The 17,959-nt window shown below is 36.0% G+C and overlaps 1 protein-coding gene across 26 annotated transcripts in view; it reads left to right on the plus strand.

Annotated features, from left to right (window-relative positions):
- LOC109025816 (uncharacterized) overlaps nt 1-17,959 on the plus strand; it is a 514,558-nt gene that overhangs the window by 134,067 nt on the left and 362,532 nt on the right. For 12 of the 26 annotated variants that reach the window (XR_008677684.2, XR_010129575.1, XR_008677685.2 and 9 more), the window contains 2 exons: nt 7,295-7,401; nt 7,899-8,028. The exons of 13 other annotated variants lie outside the window; for them this stretch is intronic. Coding sequence is in view for 1 of the 13 variants with exons in the window: in XM_055380153.1 (XP_055236128.1) it covers nt 7,295-7,401; nt 7,899-7,952 (161 nt within the window). In the remaining 12 variants the exon portion in view is untranslated. Of the gene's footprint in view, nt 1-4,049; nt 4,120-7,294; nt 7,402-7,898; nt 8,029-17,959 lie in introns of those variants that run through there. One more of the 26 variants, XR_008677682.1, reaches the window with a different exon arrangement.

Below are 17,959 nucleotides of genomic sequence, written 5' to 3' on the forward strand. Positions count from 1 at the left end.
ACTCCCAGAATTGTCAGAAGGACAGAAGGCTGAGTCATTGATCCACCATTTCCTGTGCCTCACTGGTTGGTTGAAGAATGCCTTTGGCTGCATTTGTGCAGGAGCTAAATGGGCTTCCTGAGAAGTCCTTGAAATGGGAAATGCTTGAAGGGGATGCTAGCTCTGAGTTTGCACAGTACTGTGCAGCTATAGGAGAAATCACAGATAAGCCAAGGAGACACAACACTGGGGGTCAGAGAGGGGGCTCCATTGTGCTCTGCTGCTGTGTTTTTGCATGAATAATTCTCATGTACCTAAAAAGTCTTCATTGCTGCTGCTTTTTCAAGTTTATATCGTTTACTCATACTTATCCTTCTCCTGGGATTTTTTTCCCCTGATCACAAGCATTATCTGAAAGTAATTCTTCTCTACATCCACATTATTTAGGATGCAGTGCTGCACCATCCACATATCACAATAAATGGCACTTGTTGTCTTACTTTTGTCCCTAGAATAAAAGCACATTGAGTATGGGAAATGCTTGCCTTTCCTCTGGTTCATAAGACAATCAATGCCTGGATATTCTAGGACTCGAATCAGTGTTTGTTGGATAAATGAGGGCATACATGAATAGGAGAAAAATCTCCCAGTAATCATTTTAAAATGACATTTTTTATCATGTCATCTCTCTCATCAAAATTGTCACTGACTCTACCCTCTCTACATGTAATGGCTAAATTATTTAACTTGGCTTCTCATGTCTATGATATAATCCCAAACTGCTTTTCTAACCTGACTGACCATTTCTCTCATTTTTTAATCTTTCACTCCAGCCATGCCACTCATTGTCCTTTATGTAGTCTCCTAAGTCTCCATCCTCATGTCTTGGCCACACTCTTCTGTATTTTAAAAAAATGTATATCTGATTCTTACACATATTTTGAGGTGTAGTTGTTAAATCATCTTTTCCTAAAAGGAAAAAAAAACATTTCTCTGACAATTAGCTTGTAGTGGTCATTTTGTCTTCTTTGAATTCCTGCATATTTTGTTGTTTCAATGGGTATGAATGGCAGTGCCATGTGTATGTTTTCTGCATGCATTACCTCTCTTCAATTAGACTCTTATGTTCTTTGAGATCAGGTTCTCTGTCTTGTACATACTTTCGGATGAGGTTGTAATTCTTAGTGTCTAATCTAGTGCCCAGATGGATTCTGGCATACATTGCAAGCTCAGTGTTTTTTCTTTATGGACAAACTGTTTAGATGTTTACTTTCATATCAGTGATTTCAACACCACCTGTGATTCTGGATACCTGAGTAGAACTGCATGTTATAAAGAACAACAGCATTGACCTGACTGATTGGGGCAAAGCAGATAAACATTTGCTTAAAACTTGAGCAAGGGGAGAGGAAGAATTGTTTAGAAGTGGAAGTGTTAAAAAAAAAAAAAGGAAATTATAGAGAGGGATTATCTAACAAAGCAATTCAAGAATATCTACTAGAACAATGGAAATTTGCCAAATATAAAAATAACCAGAGAATGTAAGTTCACTTTTGAAACAATTAAAACCACACTGATATTCCTATTCTGATCTTTATTTTTTATAAACATTTGTTTGACTTTATAATGTTTTAGTGAGGGAAAGTGAGGTACGGTTGAATGATCTTAAATATACCTAGCTATTAATTATGACTATTTCATTTTATAAATTACTAATATTTAAAAGATGTGGCTGTTCTTTTCCATTTATTTATCAAAAGTCTTGAGCTTCAAGAGATATGGCCTTTTAATTTGGGAAAAATTTAAAAATTGGAAAGAGGGACTTTTTTATTTTTGTTTTTTGTAGAGGAGAACTGGGAGGCTGAGGATTGGAGATGGGATACAGATTTTCACTGTAGTACCTTTTCTAAAAAACATTAAAAACCCACTACTATGTATTATTTAATAAAAAATACAAAATATTGAAAAATATTTCCTTGATTTTAATTCTTTCAAGAAATGAAGCATGAATATGGAGCATGACAATATTGGCAAGTTAACTTTTTGCTCTGTGTGAGTATCATTTAATATTGGACCAATTACAAAATACGGAAATTATACACGTTTAAATAGACATTGGTTAAATCAATCAATGAAGCTGAACTAAGAGACTACATTGAATGATAGGAAAATCATTCGTTAATATTTAATGAATTGAACAGATAGACCTTTGTTTAAGTGATATTTATAAGCTTTGATTATAATAGAATTCAGACTTCCCAGCACAATATTGTTTTCAGGTTAATTCTGTGGGTTTACTTTTTAAAAATGTGATTAATTTAAGCAAGAGGTTTGCTTATTGTGTGATAGAAAAAGAAAAAAGAAAGGATTAAGAACAGTCTCTCCCTCCCCCCACTTGGCTACCTTCCTTCTAATTCTTCCAACATTAATACAATGTTGCTGACGATGTTATGTTGTTACTAGGTTGTGTCAAATCAAGAGAATAATTGGACATTAAGATTCATCTCTGAATACATTAATTAGATGATTTCTTTATTTCTGTCTTAAGTTACTAATGATTTCCTCTCCATAACTGGGGAAACTCTGTAAGAACTCATTATCCTTTTGGGATTCTATAGCTACTTCAAGATGATTTTTGGTAACAGTAGACTGTATATTAAGTTCCCAAAATTAAAATTTCAAAAAGCAAGGGTACTATTTAGATCTAAAATGTGTGCCCTTCAGGGAGTTATTTCTTTTCAAATGAAATATGTTCTATGACAATGGTACCTATGGAGAGACATGAGGACCCCATGAATACTAATATGTTCATCAAGATGATTGTTGATAAGTCACATTTTCTCTAAATGCTGAGATTCTGCAAATATCTCCTCTACAAGTGGAAATCATGGCCATAGTTCTCAGCTCAGAGATGATGTGCCTTACTGCACTAGCAACTCACTGCGAGTAGGTTATCAATTTTTCTGTGTTCCTAGTGCCTTGCCTAGTGCAGATTATAAGAGACACTCAGTAAATATGTTATTAGCTAATTAATAAAATAACCAAACCTCTCAGAGTACACAGATGCTAAGCTAGAAATTATCTGAGGATTACTCCTGTTGTAATATTCTGTGAACTTTGCATAGGTATGATTTTGTAGGTGGTAAAACTTTACAAAAAATTTATTTCATCAAAATATCTCAAATTGTTATAATTTGATGACATATTCCATAAAGTTTCACTTCAAAATGATAAGAAATTAATCAGATACTTTATATTCTTCAATACATCAATACATATGGCTAAAACTCACCAAATCTTAATGCCAGGGAACATGAATGGGGGTGATGAGTTAAAGAATTACCAATATGGAGTTCAGGGCTGGTAATGCCGGGGAGGAACTCCAAAGAAAAACTCAGCTTCATTCACTATTTAGTCCTTAAAGCACTATTTTTCCCTGCCACCTTTTGCCCAGTATGCTTCGGTGCCATCTTCTCTTTGACACAATGGATATTATTCCAAAATCTTTAGTGTAAATCAAATTTTTATAAATTAGACCACAGCATTCAGTAGAGTTGCTGTACTATGGCACATACTGTGTTCCAGGCTATTCAGGTAGGGCCAGATGTTGTCCTCACAGATCTATAATCCAGTGAGAGAAACACACAGACACATAAATGATAATAACATGAGACAGAGTACCACTGAGAGGAAGAGAAGAAGCATTCTGCCTGGGCCTAGCATGGAATGCTGTAGGTAAAGGTGCCCTGTGAAATGCCCTAGGGCTCAACAACAAAATGAAGTAGGTTACGAATGCTCTTCAAAGTTCTTTTGTTTTCAAATAATACACCCTGAAATGTATCAGTAATATATTTAAGTTTTCTATATGCTTACTTTTTTTTTGGGTGATAGGTTTTGCCAAAGAACTGAAATCAAATGACTCTTTAAAATTTGTAACACAGTAAGTTCTTTTACTGCCTCCACTGGCTGCTGCCCATATAGAATTGTTTATGCTCCTGAAAGCTGCCAAATGTACTTTCAATTTTTATATAACTGTTATAGGTAAAGGCAGGATTATGGATTTCTTTCAGTACCTTCCTTGAATTGACAATCAGGATCCCTCTTTGGCAAGGAGATGGAGTTGTTGCTTTTCTGTTCATTGTAAGTTACAATCTTATAAGTGTTACAGTGATTTGTTAACAAGCAGAAGCGATTCTAATATTTTGATTTTTTAATCTTGCCCCATTCTGTTGTTTTACCTGCTTAGTTTGGCTAATGAAAATGACATGCTACAATAACTCAAGGCAGGCTAAAATTGAACTACTGGATGAATTCTTCTGACAAAATTATTGACTATATATTATATTCTAGGCCTTATGTAGAACTCTGAAAATAGAGATAAGGACCAAAACAAACTCAGTTCCTGCTCTAAGAATGAGGTTTAAGGTCTGTTAGGGAAGACACACGTTAATCAGATAATCACACAATAAATGTATACTGACAGATTTACGTAGTAATAATAATAGCACTAGAGCCATAAAACTCAATTGAATAGTTTTAGGTGTGTGTGTGTGTTCTCATGTGATCATATTAACTTTTATGAAGAATTCTGTCTGCAGTGTAATTGGCATTGCCAACAGTGGATACGAGCAAACCAGTCGGGAAGTCCAGAAAAGACAGCAATGCTATTTTATACTAAACAGTAGTGACGATGAGAGAAGTAGACAGATGACCCAATTACTACTTCAGTAAAGGATTTAGAGGAATTTAAGCATTAATATTTATCAAGTGCCTATAATGTGTCAAATATTCTTTTAGGTACTAAGCATACAAAAATGAATACATTAAAAATCCCTTTCCTTAGGAAGCTCTCTGTCTACTCTGACATTCCCAAGAATGGTCAACTATGCATTCATGTAAGAGAAAAGTAACACAAAGCAACTGATGTCAGGGGATTCGTATTCACTTACCCTTTTGACTTTGGGGTATAATATGTGACTTTTTGCTTTTAGAAATCCTTAAGAATCAACAGAAACAATGCATTTGAAAATACTCAAAATATAAACACAAATAGAATGTCATATTAATTTTCTTCTTTATAGCTTTCCAATTATACCTAGCATAGGCTAATATTTAAATAGATTTTTGTTACTTGAGCACACAGAAATTGAGGAAGCCTCCAGAGCATGCTAACCAGTGACAAAACGATGTCCATTGAAATTTGCGTTTGGTAACAAGAAGGTGATAGAAAAACATTTGGATTACCAAATAACTTGTAGCGGTATCACCACTGCGGTACCTGCACTGCCTCTGTCCCCATCCCTCACAACTGAAATCAAACTAAAATGGATATATTAGATTAGTAGATTGCATCAACTAAGTTAGAAACAAATTAGAGTTGCTATTATTTTATGTGTTTGAATTCAGGATTTTTGAAACCATCGAATCATTATTTATTGTTTATTATAAAAAATTTTAAACATAAACAAATGTGGGCAGAATAGTAATAATAATGATTGCCCTATTCCCATAATCACTTTCAACAATGATCAGGAGTTTAACCATCTGATTTCATTTATTTCACACTTTTTTATTTTTTGGTTTTACTGCAGTATTTTTAAACAATTCCAGGTAAAATAATGTCATTTCATCCATTAAACTTCATTATGAATTTTACCCAATAAGGATTTTTTTTTGACAGTGTCTGGCTCTGTTGCCCAGGCTGGAGTGCAGTCGCATGATCTTGGCTCACTGCAGCCCGGACCTACCTCCTGGGGTCAAGCCATCCTCCCACCTCTGCCTCCTGAGTAGCTGGACTACAGACCTGCACCCCCACATACACCTAATTTTGTAATGTTTTGTAGATATGGGGTCTCCCTGTGTTGCCCAGGCTGGTCTCAAGCACTTGGGCTCAAGTGATCCTCCCATCTCTGCCTCCCGAAGTGCTGGGATTACAGGCATGAGCCACTGTGCCCGGCCTAGTTTCAGGTTTTTGCTTTAAATTTTTCAGGTTAGAACATTTCAGAAGTGATTCTGTGTATGCTTTTTGTACGAGGCATGCTCGAATGGTGATGTCAGCGTTTAATGTTCCCTAACAAATTTTCAACTACTGACTTTACATTCATTTCATGTCTATGTTCATCATTTCTTTCAGGGTTACAAAATGGTGATTTTTTTTCTAATTCCACCATTCTTTATGTATTTACTAGTTGGAATTCTTCTGAAAGAAAATTTTTCTTTCATTAACTACTTAGTTGGCTTAAAATGTAGTTTATATGGAACTGACAGGATAAATTCTTGATACTTTTCTCTCTAACTCCTTTAAAACTCAATTTTCAGGATAATGAATTGCTGCCTTGACCACCTCCAAGGCAATTCATGGAATCTTACTAGCTTCTTCTAAACAATAGGACGGCATTACCATACTATTAAAAATAGTGGTGGGATGGGGAATATTTTTGTTGTTGTTGATGTTCACATTATTAACAAATTATCAGGCTCTCATATTAGTAAAGGGGAATATTGGCAGAGCAGGACGAGTAGATAATTCAGCAGCAGGCAAGAGACAAAGCAAAAATCAGCTTCTGATTGTAGTGCAAAGTGGGTCAATGGAGTATGGCAGGTGATGGTCTCTATATTGGCAAAATCACAAAAGAGTTACTTGCATAGATTAAGAGATTTGAAACCCCAGATTTATGCTACATAGGTGCATTTTAGAGCTCTTAATTTTCAAAATAGGAACCTGGTCCTTTTTAGTCCTATTTTCCAAAAATGTGTTATTAAAAATGTTTAAGCCTGTGGTGCCAAATTAAATTGCAAGCTAACCAGCTAATTTATCTCACAGCTAACTAGTGGGACCTGCCCACTCCAATTAGCCTGGGACTTTCCAGTTTGAATACTAACAGTCCTGAATCCTGGGAACCCCTTCAAGTCTTGAGCAAAATGAATGATTGATCGCCTTAGCTAAGAGAAATTTTTTTACTTACAAGATACTCATACCCAATGTTCAGTTCTACAATTGAAAAGCATATGTACAATTTGCTTTGTTTGCTGGCCCATCCAGTCATTTTTCCCTTTCATTCCCGTTTGTGACCACCTGCCCATGTTTACAAGAGGCTATGAAGGAAAGGCTACATTCAAGGAACTGAGAAAGTGAGGTCACCAGGCCATATGAGAATCCAAACGTTGCTGTTAGTTTTACTAACACCTGTTTTAAGTTTATCTGAAAATGAGGGTTGGAAATAATGATTTCTGCGTAATTGTTTTGTAATTTTGTTAGTTACATCTTGCTTGGAAAAAGTAATCTTCTGAAAAATTATTATTACTATTTTTGTAGTTTTGAAATGGAATTGCCAGCATGCTAAAGATACACCATTCAGTTCTCATCCCACTTTGCATAGCTTGGAATCTATGATCCTGCAAATATCTTTCAACTGCATTTTGGTAAATATTTTATACTATAATATTTTTATATAATTAGGTAGCCCCAATTGGTGAGGGTCAATTATTCATGCGTATACAAATTTTTATCTCACCCTCTGAATACCTATTTATGGGATCAAAGTTCCATTTCATATTCTCAAAATACATTTTATCTAGTTATTCTCCTCTATGCTGTTGTCCTACTCCAATATAGTGTAACCAGACAGATGTATTGCTATCCATTGAAACTAGCCAAATGTTGGGATTTTATTCCCATCAGATCAAGCATATCCACAGATGGGATGAAGAGAATGATTCAGCTGCTTCTCAAAATCCCTACCTCATTGGCAAGGACTTTTCAACTGTGGCTGTGCCTAAGACAATTTTAGCAAAAACCATGTGGGAAAAATGTAGGAAATTGTTAGTGCCCAATATACAGACGATAGCAGTACAAGGTGCAATCTAAAAAGGAAGATAATTAACAGCCATATGGGTAACTTCAGTTCATATTTTTGCAGAGAACTTTGGGAATATTGACTCATGGAAATGGAGCCTGTGTAAGACACAAATGATACTTTTGAACATCTGCCAGCAAGTATGTCAGCTACCTGTCCAAGAAAATAAAGAACTATTGTTGCTCCAGCTCAAGTCTTTGTCTTCATTTGTATTTCTTTTTTGATGGCACAAATATAAATAATGCCGTTTAAAAATATCAGAGTTGTTTCCAATTTGGACTAAGGAGAGTTTAGATTCTTAGCCTGGGGAGCCAGGGGCAAAACAAAAAACAAAAAACACTCCTCTGAACCTGGGCATCCTCATCTTTAAATGGGTGACAGCGATGGCTCTTCAGTCTACCTCACAATCTCCTTATCAGAATAAAAGGAGATAATGTAGGAAAAAGTGATTTTAAAATAATATACCCCAGTTAAATGTTAGTTATAATTATAGAACTATGTTTTACTAGTATTTGAGAGGGTACTTTCTATTTATTGATATATTTCTTATAAAAATGTCAAAAGTTAAAACATGCTCAACAGCATATTATGTAATGATTGGTACCTACTAGACATTCATAAATATATTCTTTCTTAATTTATTGGATCAGACAGCGTCATGTGTATTTCATTCTAGAAAGAAACTTATTAAGATTTGTCTCGCGTTTTTCCTCATCTGCACTTCAACTCTGGCTGGGGTTTTCAAATGCTCTATCTATAGATAGATATTCTCTTATTTCATACTCAGCTATTTTAGGAGAGAAAAGAGACCTTGTTTATTTCTAATAATACAAGTTTTACTGCATAAAATATATCCCAGTTACTTTCTTTACTGTTTTAAACATTTTCCCAGGGAAAAAATTTTCATCGTGTATTAAACTAGATGTCTAACTGGATTGATTCTCACCCTGAAGTCACTGAAACAACATTTTATTGCCACTTTCAAAATATAAATTTTGATGTGGTTTTCAAAGGCGAAATGAATAAAAATTTTGAAGCTAAAAATAAATAAAAGAATGTGACAGTCATCTTACCACCAAAAATACAGGCATCAGCACTCCATTTGCTCTTTTCTAGTTTAAATAATTAGAAAAGACATCAACAATATATTTTTGTCAGGTTTTATTGTGCAGAAGACAATTATCAGACTCTTTTGGAATGGCCATTTAAGGCCTTCTGATATATCTCTTTAAATTTGCTGTAAGTGCTCCCAGTCATATTTGATTTCTTTAATTTTACAGGATCAGAGGGAAACAGACCATTTTCTATTGTGACAAAGAGAGAACCCAGGAAAGGGGCAGTGTTTTTCACCTCACAGGTGATGGAGTTTGTATAAAGAATGCAGCGGATAATGGCAGGCTTGTCCTCTGAACAGATGGTGATGGTCTTGTTGCTAGGATGAGGCCTCAAGAATTTAGTTTTTAATTCCACATTATTTGCCTCAGTGCCATGAATATCCCTAGGTTTCCTGAGGCAAAAATACGAAAAAAAAATCCACAGAAAGAGTGACACACAGAGAGAGAAAGAGCAAGAGATGGGGCAACTGAGCAGAGACTGGAGCCCGGTCAAGAGAGGCTTTGGGGAAAATGCCTGCTCAGCTGTCTGCAATCACCTGGGTTTAAAGCAGGCAGGAAGGAAGATTGGTTTGGCAGGAGAACTGGCCCTTTGATGCCTTCGATACCACAGAGAAAAATTCCCATTTCTTCCCATTAGAAGTCTGTTTACTTTCCTAATTAAGATAAACATGTTTCTGAAGGAGTTAGCTCTTATAGCATGACATTTATAAAATCAACTATATATACACACAAGAATGTTTGCCAGGAATTTGGGCTGATGGTGATTGTATGAAGCATTTTATAGAAATATTTTTAAATAGTTGCCTTATTTAAAAGTGAGCGACTTTCATTCCCTCCAGTCAATTAAATATCTAATTTCAACTCTCGGAGATAATAACTGAAGTAGTTTTTTTAATAAATGAATGAACAGTTAGAAAACTGTTAAACACATAGCCCTGAAGCATGAAAAATATATTTGTTGAACAGCTTTATTCTTTTATTGTTAATTTACTTCAGAGAATATCCACGCGTGTAATTTTCAATAAAGTACTCTTATTTTGAAGTCTCCTTTATTGAATATAAGAGTGATGTATGTGATTATAGGCCAGTAGGCTAAAGAAGTTAGAGATTCTGAACACAAGGGTGAATGAGGGTGTAACTAGGTATCAGAACAGGATTACCTACCAGAATTGTCAGACCACCTGCCTGAATTAGTCACTTCAGTCAAACAGTTACGTTCCATGCCACCCCTCCAACACATACACCGTAACTGACATTAATCACTTGTCTCAGAATTATCTGAATGCAACTTTAATAATTCAGTAATTGACCACCTGAATTTTTTGGCATAATGTGACTGATGGCATTGTACACAAGTCTCACACTTAAGCTGTGTCTCACTGTAAAATGTTCACGTGTGTTTGCCGAGTCTTACACTATGGTTCAGACGAAGATCAGGTACCTGCTAGTGATGAGAAATCTATCCCTCGCTCAAAATGGTTATTAGTAATTCACAGTGGAGAGCTGTCACTGAAGCCTGTATTATTTAGCCTAGAAGCATAAATCACCTACTATTACTGTGTTTCAAAAGCTGTCAGTCACACTCAGGTTTTATATTAGTTGGTTTGGAGGGAAATGATGCCATAGGTTTTCATTCCTCCATGTCTCCTCTAACCGTATATGGATGACTCTCCACAATTCTTCCTCCCGTGACTAACTGTCCAGTGTTTTAGGGGTCCTTCTTGCAAAATGACCCAACATTTGTGTTTTTTAAATGCTTACTGTCATCAAAATTACCTGTTTGCTATTATACACACCTTGGGCTCTTAAGAAAACTGTTTGTATGGTCTGATTGATTTAATTCCAGGTAAGGTGCTAATGACTTATTAATGGCTTCCTAGGTAACATGTTTGTTTTTTGGTAAAGATTTTTAATGATGTGAAAAAAAATAATGACTAGTGATTAGAATTCTAAATGCTACAAGAAAAATGATAATACACACCTGGGGAATGTCATGGGGAGTGGGACAGATATTTTTGGCAAAGACACTCTCCAGTGTTTCTCAATGCACATCTACTAAATATCTATTAAATATCTGACCAACCCTGTTTTAGAGAATTTTTGCCATATTCAACTGTGTATGCATCTGAAGATGTGACAGACGCTATAATCTGGCTCTTTATTTCTACTGAAACATGCTATAAAATGTGTCCTCCAAAAAAGTAGACTTGGTTTATAAGCAATTATTTAAAAAATGCCCAATTACTAAACTATTCACTTAGCCAAATTTATTTTAAAACATTATTTCCAAACTTAATTTGCAAGGATATTCAGTCATATTTTATCTTAAATTAATTCAAGCTTTCTACCATAAAATATTGGATAAGCATTCGTTGAAAAAATGCATGCATGAGTTTTACCTAATTGTGTAAGTCACAAGTGATTTTGATATATTCCTCTGCTTTTTGGTATTGTGTCCAACTTTAATAAATTGACAAGCATTACTTTATAATTTTATATAGAGAAAACCTCAAATATTTTCAGATAAAAATACTGTACTTATATGTCTTTTAAATTTAAATGGTTTACATTTTAGGATATTTTACTTTGAAAGTATCTCACTTTATGTTTGTTATTGCCAATATTTAAGGGCATATATGTATATCTGCATCTGCTTTATATTTGGATGGCCAGATTAAAAAACAAACAAACAAACAAACAAAACACACCATATTTCAGAGTTACCAGATCACCAGAGAGCTGAATTTAATAACTGTGAAGCCCTGTTGAGTGTGGTCTTAAATTCTGCGCCCCCCACCTCCTTTTAAATATGGAGTGTTCATGCTGGTAGCAGACTTTAAAATGATGACTTATGACTACTCCCACTTAACACTTTCATGATTTGAATGACCATTCAGTCAGCTTTGAAACCAAAAAGAAAAAGTGAAAGGTCATGGCTGAGTTAAGAAATCATATTGGGTTTTGTAGGTCCCGTTACTTCTGACTGAGACATTTTCACTGGCCAAGCTCATCAGAGACCATTAGGTGATGAATTTTGTTAAGAGATCTGGGAGGAAGAGGAAAAATATTACGGATGGAAAAAATAATCATGTGCTTTTTAAAAACAAAACAAAACCTTGTTTTCTTCACATGAACCCCCTGTATTTCTTGATTTTTAGTGTTGTGTATTTATTTCCTGACAAATCACAAAAGCTATGTGATAAGGAGAGAAATGCAATTGTATTATTGGTTGATTTCCTGTGGTAGCACCTCAGGGGCTCCGGGCATTTACTACAAAGTTCAGTAATTGTACTATCTAGCTTGGTGGGTAAGTTATACAAAAGGGAACAAACTGAGAAAATGGTGTGTGCTATTTTTCAGTGAGGATGTTATCAATCTGTTTAAGTAAACTTTGGTATTACCCAGAAGATTGTTCTCTGCTTATTACATTGCTTATGCTGTGTTCAAATTGTGTGATTGTTCTGTCTTAAATGAACTCCACTGCATGTAGATTTTGCAGGGATCTCTAAACAGTGGGTAGTTTCATTACACACGACAGCTATGGATATTTTACATGCAGCTAAATGCGTTAAAGACAAAAGTTATTTTTTAGCATTATTTATTTGCTCAGAGGCCATTACAGTTTAACGAAAGGAGTATATTTGTATACAAATGTGAAATGTATAGAGAAAAAGTGAGGTATTGTATGGTTTTATATCTGAATGTAAAATCACCCTGGTGCTTTATGTCTTGGCAGTCCCAAAAGAGCTTACCCTGTGTAGAGTAGACTCGATATTTGCCGAATAAAATAAATGAATGATTGATATGATGGATAGTAGTGAGTTACATACAATTACAGTCCAACTCTATGTTTCAAGTGTGAAAAATAAAGGGAGTAGGTTTAGGAAAATTGTTTGCGAAGAATTTGGGATTAGAATAAAAGCAGGAAGCCCAATTAAGAAAGCATTTTATTCCACATCAAAATTCCAATTTGTGGGAGGTGGACTAGCTGAAGAGAAAGAATGAACAGAGATAAGGTGAAGGAACATGTTGTTTGTTTCTGGAGTCTGGAATTCATTGACTTAGATAGGATTTGAGAGTAATTGAGAGAGTCATTTGCACCTAAGCAGAACTTTTGAGATTATAAATAAGTAAGCTGGATTCTGTATTTGAAGCTTCTCCCTGAAGTTGTGAAAAAGGAGTAGTTCTTCCAATTGTCCAAATTGACAATTTCTTTGGTACATAGGGAATCTGACTCAATACAGTACAGGCAGTACACGCCCTTCCTGAAACGTTATCTGAACTATATGTTCCCTACTATTCTTGGTACTATTTTTGAAGGTTACAGAGATTGATTCACCCTCTATCTTGTAATGCTTTTATCTTATTTTTGGAAAAATTCATGTATTGCTAAGTATATATGTTACTATATTCTGCATGTAAAAATATAAGATCATTTTTAATGCTTTAAGAGGATGGATTATTTTTATTTCAATATCTGCAGACCATTTTTTGTGACATGCTCTTTCTATTTCATTTCAACAAATGATTTTGCTCTTCACCCTGAGTTCAATACCATAGAGTTAAGAATGAGGGAAGTGGCAAAATAGAAAGGAAATACACACATATGTACCTTCTAGAAGAATACACTTAAGATTCTAAATGTATTATCCATGTTGATGTAAAGCCTGATTTACTCAAATGAGAGCCAGCCTTATTCAGTGCTCTTTCTCTAAGTCTTAGAATTTGGCTATGAAGATTACGATATTTGGTAACTCATTTCAATAATACCCAAAGGGGCTTTTTATACTTCGTTCTTTTTGCAGAGAGCAAAGGTGGACAAATGTGAGAAGGAAATAACATTTAGCACATAGTTATTTGCCAGGCACTGTCATAAGTACTTTTTAATGTCTTTTCTTTTTCTGTAAAATTTAATTTTTACAGAAGCTATCCAAAATAGCTATCATGATCCTGATTTATCATGTAAGAAAACAGATTCAGGGATAATAAATAACCTGCCCAAGCTGACAAATGGCAGGGACATGTCTGTCTTTTCTCTCTCTCTCTCTCTCTGTCACTGCTCTCCTCTCCCTCTCTCACTCCTCTTCTCTCCCTCTCTCACTCCTCCCCTCTGTGTGCCTAGCAGGGGCTGGCACTTCACTAGTGCTCATTAAGCATATGTTTCAGTTGACATTGAATCTGGTTCCAAAGCCAATGCTTTTCTCACTATTATTACAGCATCCATACTATGAAATAAACTAAAAGCAATTACTGAATTGTGTTAGCTTTGGCTGTATATTATGTATAGTTGGTGCTATATGTTCGTATACTTCAGTTAGCCAATGTGGTTTTGGTGATAGCTATAAGACATTCCTCATTAGAAAATTGATGAAACCTTTATCCAATAATTGTCTCTGTAGCTCATATCCAAGTTCCATTCCATCTGTTCAAAATAAACCACCATCCAAGCCTAGGCTACCCCTCAACACCACAGGATCAAGAGAATATGGTCAGCAGATCAGAAAATACTTTGGCTGGCCACTTTGACACCCATTCTCAATATTTCCCCCACATCTCCATTACTCAACACAGGTCAGTATGAGTGTCAGTTCCCCAAATTTTCCTAAGAAGGAGCTAGGCTACCCAGCTATTCTCCATATTCTGAGATCTCTTATGTACACAAAGTTTATTCATTTTTTCCTTTTCATTAGCCTCTGAATTTCTTACCAGCAACAATCATATTAGAATTGTTTGTTACTGATGGGCAGCATCTAACACAGCACCCAGTCTGTAGTGTTCTGGATGAATGGGTAAATGCCTTTCTCACTGGCTACTGTTTACTGATGGAAAATTCTGAGTATGTCCTGTTACTTCATTTAAACTTAACAATTATATGTTACCACTCTTCTCATATGTATTTGTTTGCTTGGGCTGCCATAACAAAATACCACAGGTAGCTTAAACAACAGAAATTTATTTTCTTCCAGTTTTAGAGGCTAGAAGTCCAAGATCAAGGACTTGGTTTGTTTTTTTCTGAAGGCTTTCTCTTTGGCTTGCTTTCTCACTGTGGATAGCTGCTTTCTCACCGTGTATTCACATGGTCATCCCTTGGTCTGTGGCCTAATCTCCTTTTCCTAAGGCTTCCAGTCATAGTGGATTAGGGTCCATCCATATGACCTCACTTTACCTTAATTACCTGTATTTCTAAATGTAGTCAAATGCTGAGGTACTGGGAGTTAGGGCTTCAACATATGATTTTTTGTGGGACATGACTTAGCTCATAACATCATAGGACAGTGTGAAGAGCAGAGAGAACTGAAAATGCCCTCTCCCCTATTAATTTTCTTTTCTAGGGAGTGGAGTGGAAATTCCTCCCCATGTAAAAATATGAGAATTGAGGAACCAGTATATGCTCCCCCAAATCTTACCTCTCACAAATGTATGAAATGCAAAGCCTCCAGCAAATGAATCTCCCTTTTAATGTTAGTATGTTCTATAAATGCCCCTCACAACATACCTGCAACTTCCCTATGAAAAGATGTTATTAGTCAAATAATGATTTGTCCCTGCAAATGCCCACAAAATCTATAAATCTAAGATGAAGAGCTTTTATGGACATTCCTACTTTTAAGTACAACAAAAATATATTCTAAGTTGTTTGTTGCATGAATTATATCCTGGATGTCACTCATAAAGTAAACTTTTTTGAATTTTGTATTAGGTTGGGCATGAGTACCCTGCTAATTTGATCACTGGCCGGTAATATCATATGAGCAAGAAATAAAATTTAATTGGATTTATTTGTTTTTACTGTCTGCCTCACCTAATTAAAATTGAAATAAGTATCTTGAAGTATATTGCTTTCACATCAAAAATTTAAAATGTGGGGCATTGACTTCTAGTGGTTGGCAGGAGGAAGCAAGAAAACAAATATTGGGGGGGGTGAAAATATATTGGAGATCTATATTATATAGTGATAAAGATTTGGTAAAACTATTGTGTACAACAACCTGAACGGCGATAATACTGAGCCTGCCAGTCTAGGAAAAGTTGTTAGAAAGAGCCAGAATAACTTGGAACCAACCCAAATGCTTGTCAATGATAGACTGTATAAAGAAAATGTGGCAGATATACACCATGGAATACTATGCCGCCACAAAAAAGAATGAGTTCATGTCCTTTGCAGGGACATGGATGAAGCTGGAAGCCATCATTCTCAGCAAACCAACACAGGAACAGAAAACCAGACACCACATGTTCTCACTCATAAGTGGGAGTTGAACAGTGAGAACACATGGACACAGGGAGGGGAACATCACACACTGGGGCCTGTCGGAGGGTGGGAGGCAAGGGGAGGGAAAGCATTAGGATAAATGCCTAATGCATGCGGGGCTTGAAAGCCAGATGATGGGTTGATAGGTGCAGTAAACCACTGTGGCACATGTATACCTATGTAACAAAGCTGCACGTTCTGAACATGTATCCCAGAACTTAAAGTAAAATAGAAAAAGAAAAGAAAGAACCAGAATATTCGTTTGTTGCTCTCTGTTGCAATTAGCCAGATATTACAAGAATGAGATAATTTCAAGAAAGAATATGATGATTTGTGAGTACGAATTCCTTTCTAGAAATGTAAAGGCTATTGCTTCTGTACACCAAAGAGTAGGCAAAAAGGCTGAAAAAACCTTTGACTGCCAAAGTCCCAAGAAAACTCCTCAATTAAAGAAACTAACTCAACAATATAGCAAAGATAAAATTAAGGGAATTGGGAGTTCTACTTCTGGAGTGATAGTATGAGGAGTTCTGCAGGCCTCCTCCTCATTTAAACTGGTAAACTTTTTTTTTTTTTAAAGTAAGGTCTCTGAAAGAAGCCCTATGGACATACAGCACAAGAATAAATATTTAAACATCTACTAAAATTAGGCAAGGAATGGGAAAGTCTGTGGTATTTGAACCTCAGTTCAATAGAGACCTGGATTCTCCCTCTCCCTCTTAGCTTAGGGAGACAGAAATTCCACTCCAAATGAGCTTAACCAAAAACACAGGGCTCCGTTTTTCTTTCAGCTGCCAGTTGGTGGGCTCTCTTCCTGGTAGGGGCAGGACATCAGTATTCCTCATCCTGTCTCAGCTACTTATTGTCGAGTCTAAATTCTGGGGAAGTATGGCTAATTGAGTCTTCTTCTACTCAGCTCCCACTCATGGGAAAGAGCTCTGCCTTGAGTGTGGCATTGCTGAGAGTACTGGGGCCTTGGTTGCCCTTGCTCCAGATCAAGGGCTAGGAATTCCACACTGAGAGAAGCAAAATGAGGAGACCTGGGGCTAATGACCTCCTTGCTCCTTCCACAATCTACTGAGGGCTAAGCTTCTGAAGTGGGGTTATCACTCAGGGAGAAATGTGCCATTGTCCTTGCCTCTCCTAGCTATGGCTCAGAGATTTTTCTGGGGTTGGCAGCAGAAAGAGAAGAGGAAGTAGGCCAGTGGACTAATATGAACCTATATATCCAAATTTCTCCTCAGAGTAACTTATTTTATTTGCAAGAGTGTGAAGAAGTTCAAGGCTAAGGGCACTCTCAAAAAGAGTAGCAGTTGTGGTGAAAGGAATTTGATAGAGAAGTGAAAATGGACACAGTTGGAAAGAGACCTCCTGGAGTCAGGGCAAATCTCAAATACTTCTCTAGAAACTGTTCCTGAAGAAGCCTGACCTTGATTGGATTAGTCTGTGAAGCAAATTATGCCCCAAGGTATTGGTGAAAACAGCAGAGCCAAAAAAGCCCTGTCCAAACCACTGTCATCCCATGGGTATACACAATATACACAAGGCTGTACCTCCTGAAGAGCAACAATAGAGGGTTTACGCTGTGGGGGTGGGGGTAGGAGAATAGACTTCACTAAAATAATCCAGCCAGTCACTAAACAAGTAAATAAGAAACAACAACAAGAGTTTCTGGAATATATTATCTAAAATGTACAGTTACTGACAAAAATGATAAGTAAGACATGCAAAGAAACAAGAAACTATGATGCATACAA

This window comes from Gorilla gorilla, chromosome 11 (assembly GCF_029281585.2).
Source record: "Gorilla gorilla gorilla isolate KB3781 chromosome 11, NHGRI_mGorGor1-v2.1_pri, whole genome shotgun sequence".
In the NCBI taxonomy this organism is placed as follows: domain Eukaryota; kingdom Metazoa; phylum Chordata; class Mammalia; order Primates; family Hominidae; genus Gorilla; species Gorilla gorilla.